Source organism: Gasterosteus aculeatus, chromosome 2 (genome assembly GCF_964276395.1).
Source record: "Gasterosteus aculeatus chromosome 2, fGasAcu3.hap1.1, whole genome shotgun sequence".
Taxonomy (NCBI): Eukaryota; Metazoa; Chordata; class Actinopteri; order Perciformes; family Gasterosteidae; genus Gasterosteus; species Gasterosteus aculeatus.
Window position 1 is genome coordinate 2,399,183 of NC_135689.1, and position 14,870 is coordinate 2,414,052.

General features: G+C 49.5%; 1 protein-coding gene across 3 annotated transcripts in view; it reads right to left on the bottom strand.

The window, feature by feature from the left end:
* Positions 1-13,040, bottom strand: part of LOC120828905 (dedicator of cytokinesis protein 3-like) — a 35,322-nt gene extending 22,282 nt beyond the window's left edge. For all 3 annotated transcript variants that reach the window (XM_078082392.1, XM_078082388.1, XM_078082385.1), the window contains exons 1-6: positions 12,350-13,040; positions 7,233-7,316; positions 6,461-6,501; positions 4,764-4,819; positions 3,065-3,161; positions 1,566-1,714 (exon numbers count right to left, since the gene is read on the bottom strand). In XM_078082392.1, coding sequence (XP_077938518.1) covers positions 1,566-1,714; positions 3,065-3,161; positions 4,764-4,819; positions 6,461-6,501; positions 7,233-7,316; positions 12,350-12,386 — 464 coding nt within the window. In that variant the 5' untranslated portion in view covers positions 12,387-13,040. The remainder of the gene's footprint in view (positions 1-1,565; positions 1,715-3,064; positions 3,162-4,763; positions 4,820-6,460; positions 6,502-7,232; positions 7,317-12,349) is intronic.
* Between the last annotated feature and the right edge of the window lie 1,830 nt (positions 13,041-14,870).

The window sequence follows — 14,870 nt, forward strand, 5'->3', positions numbered from 1 at the left end:
CTCTGAATGAGACGCCGTCACATTACAACTTTCAGTGTAAGAGTGTTAACTGCTGAGCTCTTTTTCACTTGAAGATGATAATAAATAAATGTCCACACGCGCCTCAATCAGCTTTGTAACGCACGCAATTCAATCTTCATGTCTTTTCCTTTTGTAAATGTACTACGGTCTAATAATAGCACATATGTTATATGCTAAAATATTTAATATGCTGAATATTGCACCTTTACGTCACTACATTTAATCAGACTGGTGTAGTTTTGATGAATGTTTGTGCTGTAAATAAGAAGCTGCAGTCGGCTAGCTCAACGAGCTAACGCAGCTAACCGAGTCCTGCCTGCAAGAGGCCGAATCGGCCGACTGAGACCTCGAGAGCGCACAAATCCACGCGGCATATCTTGTTTGTTTAATTCGACCCGCGTGTCCAAGTGTCTGTTAAGCGATTTACCGTGGGTTTAATCTCTCTTAGACGAGAACAGGGGCGTCCTGTCGGCTCAGCTGGTTGCCCGGCAACTGTTCAGGGCCACGTATTTCTCACAAAACCTGTTTTTAAGATTTCACAGGATTTCTCTTTTCTCGTCGTCTCTTTCTCGATCAAACATCATGAATTTTTAAATATTTTGTAACTACCCAACAGTATTTACATTTGTTGAATGCAGCTTATCCCCAAATTGCTGCAACATTATATAATATCAATATTTTATAACCAATGATGTCATGTGTATACTACTAAAAGGAGCCATTCTGCTTAGAGAGCACATTTTTTTATTATTGTAATATATTGTTTCTTTAAACTCCAGCAATAAAGTTATTTTTATTATGTTTCTATTATTATTGTTATCATAAAAACTCAATAGCTGGCTGTCAGAAGGATGTAATTGGGTCCACATTGGGATACGAAATAGAAATAAAGGTGGTGGAGCACATTGGAAAGCTTTTAAAGGTAATGTGTTCGTATAAACTTCATTCTGTATCGGCTTCCTCCAGGCAGAACTATTCAAACAGGAAAAGCAATCTTCACCGGCACAACGATCACATCTATCCGTCTTCTTTGAGATCACGTTTGCGCATAAAACATCCTGTGAGGATTCCTGTCTAATCCTGCTGTTCTTCGCTCCGTGTGCACATCATAACACATCTGGAAACATTTGTTTGAGTAATTGGGACTTCTGCGTTTATCAAAGTGTCTTTGGGGATTGAACAGGGCGAAAGTGGAGCGCCGGCGTCATTTCCTTGTATACGTTGCTGTGCAGCCTCGCTGTGGACGACTATCAGCGCTGCTGGGTCTCTTGACCATGAAATTAGATCACGGCAGCTCTCAGGTCAGATTGCGCGGCGGTGAACCGAGTGCAGTGAATCTACAGACTCTGCTTCTCAGGGTGAGTTTTAGTCGTTTTACCCTGACACATTTCTTCCTGTGTACTTTTACCTGCAAGGAATACGCCCTAAACTGACGGAAGATCCCTTCTCCAGTCACGCCTTCACCTCCGTTAGTCGGTCGGAGGGAGATACCGCTTCGCAGCCACTCGCCATAAGGGAAAAGCGCCGCGTTCTCTGGTACTCACTCGTTGCCCCAGTCGAGCCGCACGGTGATGTGCCGCTTGATCTCGCGGGTCTGGTCCTGGGCGAGGTGACCCTGGATCAGCTGCCGACGCAGGTCGATGAGCTCGTTCATCACATGGCGCAGCTTGTGGAACAGATCCACCTTGTGTTTCTATCGTGGCAGGAGACACAACAGAAGAGAGGCTCCGTTAGGACTCAGTTAGGACGTCTCCTCTTCTGCAGCGTCCTTGTGAAATCCGGGGTCTATTGTACATATTTATTACTGCAAAGCTGGTGTGTATGCAGGTGCTTCTCTTAAATCAGACTTTAGATGAAGCGGAATCGAGATAAAAATCGCATTCCAACCACTTCTGCAGAATAAACACGCGTTGCCACAGAGATTTAAAGCCCAGTGGAAAGAATTCTCCTCACGGTAATTCATTTCATCACCATCTCTCATAAACCAAGGACGACAGCTTTAATTGAAGCCTTTTCCGTTCTCCCTGATGGCACCACAAGTCCCCATTACCGCCAGGTTGGTTTATATAAACGCAAAGATTACGCGCCGCCACATTGCCGATGCAAATGTAATGAGGATAAACGCTGCGTGTTCTCGGGAGGCTGCTGGCAGACAAAGACTCTTGTCAGGGCTGATGAGCCCCTTCGGGTGTCTATTCTTTGGGGATAATTACCTGCATTTTAACAGATACACAGTCACGCTCAGGCCATCGCTCCCTGAGGCAGCGACGTGAATTGCAAGTGGCAACAATGAGGCGAACTGTATTAACATCCAGCCCAAGCTACAACCCATTGTTATGGAGGAAAAAACGGTGGCAGCACGGCCCATATCACACACAGGGGGGGGGGGGCGGGTAGCAACCGTCGAATCAGCGCTTCGCATTAGTGGAGCTTCAGAGGACGCTCCATCACCGCGCTGATGCCTCGGGCTCCACAGTTGCTCAGAGGGCGAGCGGGCCTCAGCGAGAGGTTACGTAAAAACTCCGCCGCCAGCTCTGCGACGGATCCACTCAGCGGCCGACTCAAAACCCCCCGCCGACCGCCTCCTCCCGCCCCTCCCCTCCCACACACAGGACACAACCAAGCAGGGGGGGTCGAGGGCGCTTCAGGATCCCGGTAATCACGTCTGCCCTGGCGAGCTGAGCCGGGGGGGGGGGGGGGGGGGGCGGCGGCCTCGGGGAGCGGTGAGAGGCGTCTTGTGGGAAAACGGCCTGCGTCACCGTGGCCGCGCAAATTCCGCTATGCGAAGACTCTCTTAAGGAGCCGTCCCTCTATTCACGAGGCTCGCTGGTTCCACCAGGTGTCGAATTGAGGGCAGGGAGGAGGAACATGCTGCAGAAGCACCAAAACCCCCCCCCCACAGGGGCGTGCAAACGAAAAACAACGGATTCATTTATGCAGCAAAACCCTCTCCCCCCCCCGTAGAGGTTTTGGTAACGTCAGATTCAGCCTCGCGTACATCTCGAGCGAGACAAATACGAGACGCCACGCGGCGCTTACTGACCACGTAGAGCTGCTTCCACAGGACCCCCCATTCCTGCAGTGTGGAGGTGGTCTCGGTGATAATGGGGTCCTCCAGGGGCACCACCGTCTCGCACAGCCTGCAGCGAAAACAAACAAACAGGCAGATGAGCGCGAGCACGCGCACGCACACACACACACACACACATCCGTGCTGGAGAAGAATGCTTCACAGCAAGTAACAGCAATGAGGAGAGCGAGGGATTAATGGGAAATTCAGTAATTACATCACAGCTGCTAATCCCGGTTTCGCTCCATTAATTCAGCATTTCGGGGTTCGAGTGGTTTGCCGGGTTGCTGGTTTGGTATCAGCTCGGCCTGTCGGCGGACGGGTGTTTCTGGTCGCTCTGACAGGTGTTTCTGTGCCGAAGGCGATATGAATGCCAACGTTGTGATCTTTTTTGACCCTAATGTGCGTGGAAACGAAAACAACGGTACGCAGCTCGATGCCTTGTACACACAGTGGGTCACATTCCTCTGGTGCTGGAGCAGAGAAATGACATCATGAGCCGACCCGGCAGAGCTGAAGTGGGCCCGGTGCACACGGGCACCTGCTGCAGGTGAGGCCCAAGCGGCCTTTAAAGGTAAGCAAAGCGTGAATATGCAGACGGGAGGACGGGTGACCTTCTCTCTGGCTGCAGTTAGGAATGAAAGTGGAGCACTAAAAGAAACGCCCCCCTCTGTCACTTTGCGTCCACACCCGTAGGAAAGAAATGAAAGCAAAGGTTAGACCTCTTAGTTGCTCACGTGGCTCCGGCCTGCAAAGGATTAATACCGTATCCTTGTGTCTGCGTTCATTACCCGATGAGTCAGGGTGATGCTTTGGGAGAACTACAGATATAAATGCAGAGGGGGGGGGGGGGGGTCACCTCATTAACTCCACGAGACAGCAAAGCACATTTTTCCCAAAGTGCAACTCCCGCAGCGGCAAAGTGTAATAACGTCAATTTCAAAGTCTGCACTTTTTAATTGTTTGAGTGCAATCGAGAGTCCTCGTGCTGTACGATAGCTCGACCGGAGGGTGGTGACATAACCGCTCAAGTCCCGATCCACAGCGAGCCGCAGCGCCCAGACGCCAGAGGTACCGCCCGCGCGTGTGTGTCCGTGTGTGTCCATGTGTGTGTGTGTGTGTGTGTCCGTGTGTGTCCATGTGTGTGTGTGTGTCAGCAGCTGGCGGGTGGTAATTGTCGTGAAGTTTGGTTCGTTACGGATCGCCATCACTTTGGCGGTTGTGTATCGGGGAGTGAAGGAAAGCTGCCGACCTTTATGCAATAAACTAAATGGTTTCGTCCGCATCGCTCACATCGTCCTCCGATATGTCTCAATAAAGGCAGCGACGGATCCGTGAAGAGAAACCAGCCAAGACGAAATAAAACTAATAGCAGCAGAAAATAAAGAGAAAAACTCTTCTTCTTCAGTTTCATTCACTTTTCACAAATTCTCTTTATCTGTTCAACCTTTACTTCTTAATCCTGGATAGAAAGACTCTCACTTTCTCTCCAAACATTAGATGATATTTGGGCATGATGGGCGTGCAGTTGGTGACGGCGTGCGCTCCATGGCAACGTGGCCCCAACAGCTCGGCGGGGGGGGCGCAGCAGGAGATGGTGGGCGGAGCTTAGCCAAGGGTAAATGATGATGCTGCGCAAGCTGTAAAAAAAACACCTCAGCATGCAACTTACCCTCTGTTGGTCACGGTGGATTTCTTCAAGTGGACGTAGCTGACTGGGAAAATACCCTGCGGACAGAGAGGAAGGAGCGCCGACGTTACCGAGTGTGACAGGATCCCGCTCTGTACGCGGAACCGCAACGCCAACTACTGCGTTGACAACCACGACTGTGTTGTTGGAAGAAAATGCGAGATCGCGCTTGCTTTATGTGTGCTTTGGAAAATCCCGGCTTTGCTGCACGCGTGCAGGAGGCCCCGTTGGGCCTTTTCGGCTTGGCCGGGCGGAAGGCCACGGGGAGGCGGCGCGGCGCCAACCCGCCACCCTTTGCAGTTCATCCCTCCTATTCTAATCTGCCAGATGTGGAGAATCGGCCCAAAGTGAGCACAGCTGATTCCTCTCAGCACAGAGAGAGTGCGGGGGCGACTGAACGTGGGCAGCGGAGTACATAACAAAATGGAGGGGTGTTAGTAAGAGCTGTAAATAGCTGGTGAGAGTGGAGCAGCGACTAACACCTACGTTTACCAGCGCCGCACAGCTTTCGTGCCGTCTTTAAAACATTACCGCAGCATCACGTAACACTTCGGTTTTCTGACATCTCAGTTAAAAGCAAAGCAAAGATACAAAGTCAACCGAAAAAAAAAGTACCCGCTCACTTGTTTCTAATAATACGTCTGATCCTGCCGGTCACATTCGTGGATACGCAATCTCTGCAGCATCCTTCCGCTACAGGTTATTAAGAATGAGGTCTCCCATAAACAGTCTTTACAGAGCAATCAATCCAGCGCGAAGCAGATGTGTGCGGCGTTTATATATAACCACTTTCTGCAGTGCAGAGCAGAGATCTCTGTCAGCAGCAAAGGGGTTCTGCACCTACGTGGTCTCTCTGGTTTGTGAGCGGGATTCATCACGATGACGACGCATGCACCGAATGTTAAGTTCGATCTCTCCTTCCTTCCATTCATCTCAACTTTCTTTCTGCCCAGATCAAAGATTTACAGGAGTTTCGACGAAAATACGTGTTTAATGTGGCCTATTAGAAGTGAATTGTAATTTTAGTTTAGCATTTGATTTAAAAGCATTTGGGGCTAAAAAAGGTTTTCGGGTCTCTAATTGCACCACCTGCTGGCTGAAAGGAAAACAAAAGCTGGATTTTTCCAAAGATATCTGCAGAGAGAGAGACATGGCACAGTGGTGAAACGAAACATCCATGATGCTATTGAAATAAAACCATAGAGCTGGCATGGCCTCACACCCAGGTTTGCATGTGATGCTTTTTAGTTTGATATTTCGATATTTCATTTCTGTGAACAACATGTTGACGATGGCACATGCTGCGTGCTGTCAAAACGTGGTTAAAAACTGTGTTTTTATGAAAGCACATCTGTAAATTGAGGTCAGGAGATTTCTATTTTTGTCAGATAAAAGCTCTTTTCAATAAGTTAATCAGTCATTAAGCTCTTTGTTGTCTAGACGGAGTTATTTCTGGGATGCACATCTCTCACATTATCATTCACAGATATGTATCTGTCTCTGATCGAACCTTCCTGCGGACCAATCTGTGCAAATGGCAACCGGTTTAACAAATGTCTTCCTGTTAAATCTTAGCTTTCTGTTATGAAATACGGTCGGTTGCATTTTTAAAACCATTAAATGTTTTGGTCAAGTGAAGTGTTAAATATTGGAGACGGCGTGCAGGACTGTTTAATTACCTTGATAGAGGGCTTCTTGCTGGAAAAGCCCCTGTACCAACCTGAGGAAGATCAAAGAGCACATCAGGAACCTGATGATACAACGTACAACGTAACAAAGATTTTTTTTACCAACTAAAATCAGTTACGTTAAATGTCAGTGTGAATGTGTTGTACAATAGCTAACATAATTAAAAAAAAATAAATATATATATATATATATATATATATATATATATATATATATATATATATATATATATTGGACTCATGTTGGCTAACGTTACCAAGCGGAACTTGCGTTAGCTAGCGGCGCTAGCTTAGATTAGCTAGACTAAAACCAAAATAAGAGCTGAAACAAAATGACTTCACACTGTGTTTGTGAGCATCAAGAGAAGAGAACAGAACACTGACATGAGCTGGGTTTTTGTGAGCTGAACTAGCAGTTAGCTCCTGATATCATGGGGGGGAAAGTAACCTTAGTGGTCTCGCAGAATTAACATATAGACATTTTCTCTGAAAGGCTCAGTATAAACTTTCAGTGGCTTAGTGGGAACCACTGGCGGAAGTAATGGGATTACCCTACGTTACATATGAGGAACTGTTATGGTTCACTGTGAATGTCATCGGTACTTACAACAATAATACCAACATTGTGTGCAATAGTATACTTAAGGACAGTAGAGGACATAATGGTCTGGGGCAATGTGGGGCAATGTAGTACGGAATTCTTTATTCAATGTGGGTATAAAAAAGACAGACAGGTAATAAGAAGCGATCTGAACGCATTTACCTTCACTCTTCTCCAAAATCTGAACAGTTTCCCCGATCTCCAACACCAGCGCCTGGCCTATTGCTGACCGGAAGTTGCAGATCACTGTGCAGGAGAGAGGGAAAAACGAGAAAACAATCACGAGACAGAATATATTAACCTCACGGCAAGTTGACTGTGGAGAATTAAAAAGAATCCATGCTTGGTTTAACCGTTGTGACCTCTGATTAAGCCCCGCGACCCCCTTACACCGATGGGTCTCCCCTCCGCTTGTGATTCGGGGTTGCGGCGGGCTTTTTAATTAGCTGTTTAATGCAAACATCTGAACACAGTGTCACACAGGAACCACTGCTTAGCAAACTGCAAACAAGCCCCCACCATCACGTGGGTAGTCATTTTAATAAGCAATTAATTCTTTAAGCGGCCTGATTTTTACGTTTTTTTTTTTTTTTTTGCAGTGGGAAGTTAATTGAACTGTCTCCTGAAATAGAGCCCACACAAACTGCTAAGCAGTAAACGCCGCTTTACCATAAGTCGGTATTAGCATAAATCTTCCACGCCGCCTGCTCTCTCTCAGCGCAGTCTTTGACCAAAGGCATAAAAAGAAGAATCACGAGACTCTGATTTGAGAACACGGTTATTCCTGCAGCGAAAGGCCTTCGCGATGGCGTCGCCTCTGTGCATCAGTGACAGCAAAGTTGTCTAATGCTGACGGGGCTCCAACCGGCGACTCTTTCATTCTCTAAAACATACAAACGGTGGCCCTTCAAGGAGAGTTTGGTGTGAATCATTATTCTAATGAACTAGCCGGCGGACCCAGTGAGGGGGAGGACGAGGGAGGAGGAGGAGGGGTCCGGGATTCGGCTCTGTTGTCTGTTAGACGGTAACGAGTGCTCGGGTAACTATGGCAACAGATGATCTACAAACTGGAGGGCTTTCTTCGCTGTAACTGCTCGCGGGGATTTGGGCATTTTAAAATGGCAAAGCTCATTGGCTGCCGCGTGGCTGTGGAGTTCAAGTCAAGCGCACTGGACTAGTCGGAGAGACAGATCGACTTTAAAGAGCCTTCTTGTCACATTTTCTTTCTTTTTTTTTTTTTCTGCCCCGGGGCACATTTTCCAGCCGGGGCTACGTTTTCCCCATTTGAAAGCACTGTTCTTTATTAATGGTTTCTATTTCATTTGAATTGCAAAAAACCTGCTCCCGCACGGTTGGAAAAGCTCTTTAGCGTAGGCCGCGTCAGAACAAGATGACCGTGTCATGTTTTCCAGAGAGAGAGAGAGAGAGAGACGGGCGCATCAAGCGGGCTGGTATTTCCATCGTCCACCCTCACAAAAACCCCTCACAGCTCTGTAAACTCTCTCATTGCGCCTAAAAGCTTTCTGCATTTGCATTTCCACAGACACGCACACATGGACACGGAGACAACAAAATCCCTCTCTGCACTTCAACATGCTGAACGTAGGATGTTGGAAGGCCCGACGGGGACGGGCGGTGGAAAACGTTGGCGCGTCCAGACTGTCTCTTTATTTAGTTCGTGGTGCACATGGCGTCTTACGGCCCGCTGTTGTGTAACCAGTAACTCACTGGTAGGAATTATGGGGCTTGAGCACAGGAGGGGGCCCCTGCTGTCGCCTCTCACCTTGCCATACGAGTTATTCCTCTGATATTCACCAAACTTCTTTCACCCTCCTAATAACGACCAGCACGAGATGAAATAATAATTGTAAAACGAGTTTTAAACCCCAAAAAAACCCAAACTCAACCGTGTTGATTGAATCCGGCAGTGTTGAGCTGTAAAAGGTAAATAAATAAATAACCAGTGACGACTGAAACAGAGAAATGTGGCAATTCAGAGTGTTAAAGGAGAAAGGAGTAGCTCAACGAACAGGTTTGTTAGCTTGAGTCACTTTGGAGTCCATATTTCCTGCACATCAGAAACCGCTGATAGAATCGGCACACGTGTCGCAAGACAGACAGTTTCAGATATGAAAGACGCTCTGTTGACAGGCGTGTCTTTCTTCTCAGCATCACTTTCCGGTGGAAACATCACCACATACTGCCGTGTCTTTAGAGATGTTTTCCCTCCATGTACGTTGAAGCACGCATGGCCTGGTGACCTCGTACTATACTATGGCTCCCGGGGGAGAAACACTCTGCAGGGAGCGTTGAGGTGACATCAAAAGACCTGCCAATGCAACAGAAAAACACTGTGCATACGGATTAGGAAGTGTGTGTTACTGGCTCCTTGTTAAAAAAAGAGACACTGCGCTCCTCTAAAGTCTCCTTAGAAACAACCGGAGCGGAGCTGCTTCCTGCCCTTCAACGTGAGCATGAGGACCACGAAGGTCCCGCTCGAGTAGCCCTGACCCAGATCCACCCGAGTTAAAAAACACAGATTCACACAAGCGCTCTCCGGGCTTCGCCCACTGAGTCATGTTGCTCGGCACGACTCGGGCGCACACTCACTTGCTCTGACACATTACTGCGCCTGAGTCTTGCTAACGTAGGGATTCCTTCCACAGAGGCGCAGGAGCATTTCACGGAATCTGATCCCAGATCAGAGTCACGGGAAAAAAACCCAGGCGGGAGCCAACAAAGCTGCAGGGGTACAAGCGGAGGACGGCCTCGTCATAGGACGCGATGACCACGTGGAGGCGTATGAAACAGGCGTGTTCGTGTGCTGATGGGCAGTCACGGTACAGAACGAAGGCAGCGTGGGAGCGTACGGAGCCCCACGGCGACCTCAAGGAGGCCGAAAAAACGAAACCCGCAAGGAAGCTCTTGGGTTCCATTCATCTCTGTGATCCCCACCCTCGGTCTGAAACGCCGCGCTCGGTCTTTTGTTCTCGAGGGAGGGTCGGGTCTGATCGGGTCTGATCTCTCCGGGGCTAACGGGGGCCTCGCCATGCTCGATTATCTTCACGTGCTGCCACGGACACTCGACTGTCGTGAGAGAACAGTGGTCACTGCTCCACGGGTCGACTCACAGGCAGCGCCTCCTCCAGGAATGTCAGAACAGCCAACGAGACGCGGAACATTGATGTCTGACCGATACAGATTTTATACTTTAATAACCTCTCATGCAAATCTCGCTGCCTAATATGTATCAACATGCCACAGCCTGAGGGGCGTTGAATAACATGAACACACACACACACACACACACACACACACACACACACACAAAAACAACGTTGTATAACATCATTACTAGCAATCGTAATGTTGTGTTAATATTCATGTTATTCTGATGTGTTTTTATGTTATTTTGATGCTTATGCAGTAGTTTGCATGTGAGCCATGTCCTCTGGCAAAGAGATGAAGCTGATTCATTTCACTCTCCCTCAGGTACAGGCTTACAGGAGCGCTGTCCAATGAAAAAGTGCACAGAGAGTCTTGCAATATTGCTGCTAATATGAGACAAATCCATCAGTGACTCATTTGCAAATAAGAGAAATCCCAAGAAGACTAGCCAGAGGATTTATTTACTTGGTATAATATATATATATTATATATATATCCATATATATATCCATATATATAAATATATACATTTTTTTCAATCAAATTCAAAATATTAATTTGTATCATAAGCGTTTTACTGCAAGATGGGTATTTTTGTCTGGGTACCTTTTATGTAATAATGGATCCACCGGTGATTGATCAGGTTCTGCCACTCACAAACTAATGTGACTTCCTGCATAAAGCAACACGCTGATGAACAGGCAGCGATTCTAAGAAACGCCATTAACGTTTCATGAGGTCTCCAACTGCGTCCCCGTTTCAGACGGAGCCCGTGAAGGCGACACGGGGATAACTAACGGAAAAGGCCCGGCTGGCTGCTGACACACACACACACACACACACACACACACACACACACATACATTGCAGTACCATACGGAGAGGGGAGGGGGGGGGGGTAAAATGAGTGGCGCGGGGGCTACTTTATGAAGAGAGTACAGTACGTTCTGTGTAGGTGCAGCGCGGCTCTGCTTCCGCGCGTCTTCAGCACCGCGGACAGCGCCAGGTTACTGCGCGCCGCCGCGGAAGAGACTGCGCCGAACTGTTGCTGCCCCCCCCCCCCCCACACACACACACACAAACTACCCCTCTCCCCCGTTTAACACCAAATGCATTTGCTCTTCAACGCGGAATCACCTGCAGTGACTCCGCGGCGGAGGAGCTGCTCGGTGAGCCGGTGTTATGGGGGACTATCCTTGGGGGGGGGGGGGGGGGGCTCTCATCCTGCGTCTTTATAAAACGATTGTGGTAGATTGTAACGCCTCCGAGTGTTCAGGTGTGTGTTCGTGTGTGTGTGTGTGCGTGCGTGCGTGCGGGGGCTGTAGAGCATCCAGACATGACTCACGGCCCCGGTGAAGAACCCTCATCAGGCCCGTGGGCTTCAGTTCATTACGACCGTGTGGCGTCTTATGACGCTTCAGCACCACCCCCACCCCCACCACACCCCCCCCATGAGTAATCTGAGTGGAGAAACACTCACACTACACTTCACCACCTCTTCCCTGGGGGTCAAAGGGCGAGGGTTAGGGCTCCGTGTCTTTGCAGCAGCATTAGGGCAGTTTCCCGTCTACAGGTAATACTCCATCTTCACTCCTGCCTACACCTGTTGGAGGGGGGGGACGCAGTCACGATGCCCCCTCGTGGTTTCAATACGAATCGCCCCCCACCCCCACCATTCAGTTATGCTCGTGAAAAGAAAAGGGCTAAAATGCTCAAACTGACGCATATGGGATTGATCGACTTCTATTTCTATTTCCACACAAAACCACGGAGCAGCGCGCGGGAGCGCGGCTGGAAACAGCGCCCGCGGGTGCGAGCAGACTGCGATAGCATCTCGGAGGTGGATCATCCCACGCAATTCCCCCCCTTTCTATGCAGTGACTGCGCGTGCATATACCAGCCATTAGAAGTGTATGTTTTCTTTTTCCATCGCGTTCCCACAAGGAGGAGGAATGGGGGGGGGGGGCGTCAGGCCGCGGGTCGATGAGCGGACAATTTGGGTGTTTCTCGTGCAAAAGAATACTGGCATCATAACGCGGTACGACTGGAGTCAATTAAAGGAAAAACACAGACGTTAACAAAATGACAGTAAACGGTCGCTATTCACTCACCAACTGCGATCTTCTCCTCTTCGGTCGGTATCCACATGTTTGGTTATTTCTGCCCCCGGGGAGGCGCGCACATTATGTCGATATGGTGAGATCAATGCTGCTGGGGGAAAAAAAGGATGGGAGCTGAAGGCTACAGATTCTCCTCGCTGCTCCTACATGGGACTACATGTCTCCACCGGGTGTGTGCGTGCGTGCAGTGGGAGGGAGGGAGGGAGGGAGGGGGGGAGGTCCGGAGGAAGGAAGGACCATCGGAGCCTCGATGTCTCCGCTCTGTTATGTCCCCGGCGTGTGTCTCCGGTCTGATGCAGTCTCCGTGTCCACCTAACGAAACGCACACGCGCGCGCGCCGAGCAGGCAGGCAGGCGGGCACGGACGCACGCACGCACGCACGCACGCACGCAAGCGGCGAGCGGTTTTTCTGCACTCCTGCACAATAAATCTATACAAACAGCTGTTACTGCAGGCGCGCTTTAAACGAAACGGAAATGTTTCTTTTTTTTCTCCTCAAATCTGGTTCATTTGAAATTGAATCGTTATTTTCCAGCGCGCGCGCGCCCGGCTGCTGCGCGGGCTTGAACGCGCTCCGTCGGTCGGTAATTAGTCGGTAATCGGTGGCGACGTCGTTCCGCGGTCCGAGCCGTCGAACCCGCAACGTGCCGTAAGCTGCGCCATCTTCCGCCGCGGTCACATGACTCGGTTTGTCAACACCGATGCGTCGAGCATCATTTTCAAATATATGCCCCCCCCCCCCCCGTCTCTCCCCCTCCCCTCCCTCCACACACACACACACACATAGCGTTTTGATACACCTGATCGTGTGAATGCGTCGGTGTGTGTGTGTGTGTGTGTGTGTGTGTGTGTGTGTGTGTGGTGGGGGGGGGGGGGGTGGTGTCAGGCCCGGCCATGTGGGGAAGCACCTCCTGGTTGGTGGAGTCATTTCAAAAAGGAGAGCCACTACCGCCGGTGCTTTGTCACAGTGCAGTCATGCTCCCACACGGATGGGAACTATAACTCGCACAGGCCATAGCCGACACCCCCCCCCCCCCCACCCCTCTCCCCTCCCAGGCCATAGCCGACACCCCCCCCCCCCCCCCCCCTTCCTGGATTCGTAAAACGGTGTTTTATCAGCCTGCCTCAGAGATGCAGATCACATGAAATACACGATTGATTTATTCCACTTCCTTCACTTTAGATGAAATATCAGAGTTCAGAATTGAGTATTTCTTATACATATTTTATGTACCCCCCTCCCCTGCCCCCCCCCCCCCCACACACAAAGGTGTAAGTGCCTCCATCATGCTGGAAATGCAACTGTATAGTCGAATAGTGATCTGGTTATTTATTTACTTAATAACATCTTCGTGGCACTGCGAAGGGCCCGTAGGCGCCGATTGATCCGAGAAGTAACGCCGTGTATGTGAGTCACTGCTGGTAAAGGGGGTGTGGGGGGGCCGCGTGCATTACAGCGTCACTCCTGGGGAGTTCAGAGTCACCGGTGTTACATCGTCGCACGTCATAAGACGTTTCAGGAGAGTGTTCCTCCCTCCAAAGGACACCTCGATGGAAGGGATGAAGTCTTCAACTTTGATGTAGTGTGTGAGGGGGGGGGGGGGGGGATTTGTTCCATCATGCAACCCCCGTCTGTCAATCAAGTGGAACACTGTGGGCGGTGTTCCAGTCACACACATAAAGCCCGGAGAGTGGGAGGCGGCGTTTTTTTGTGAGCTAAATATGCATCACAGCTTATAAACATTTGAGAGAAGGGAAAAGAAAAGACAAAGCAGAGCCCCCCCCCTCCGCCCCTCGGCCCCCCCGCAGAGACGCGTTGAGTTTGAAGAGCGCACTTTGTGATGCTGCAGCATCCGAGGAAGAGACGCGCGGCTCCACCGCAAGCCGCCTCGTACAGTGAGAGCTGCGATCTGTTTCCACACTCCCACAGCAGGCAGGCAATAAGAGGCAGCAGAGGAGGCAATAAGAGCCCTGACCCCCCCCCCCCCCACCAACACACACTCACTCCCCATCCATCAATCACACACACACACACACACACACACACACAAAAGCTCGTGTTTCCTTTAACTCCTCGTGATCATGTGTATACCAGGAGTCACTGACTATATGCCACACACACACACACACACACTCCGACTTAACGTGCATCCGGTGACTATTTTGAGGTGTTCTATTATAAAACGAGGGGGAGGCCGCTTCTAGAAAAAAAAAGAAAAAAAGAAACACGTAGCAGCAAATCCCTGCACTGAAAATTCTACGAAAAACGTGACGCATTGAAACGCGATGAAGGCGGAATTATTCACATGCAACCGGCGTGTAGCGTGTGGTTTAAACGCTCACCGTCCCTTATTACTCTCGTAAAGCAGTGAAACGGTGACAATCCGCACGCTGTACGGACGGGATCCGACGGCTCAGTTAAAGCTAATGAATATGTATTTATTTACAGATTGATAGTTTCAATACTTGCTCTTTATAATAATGGAAATATACTCTAATCACAGTTTACAGT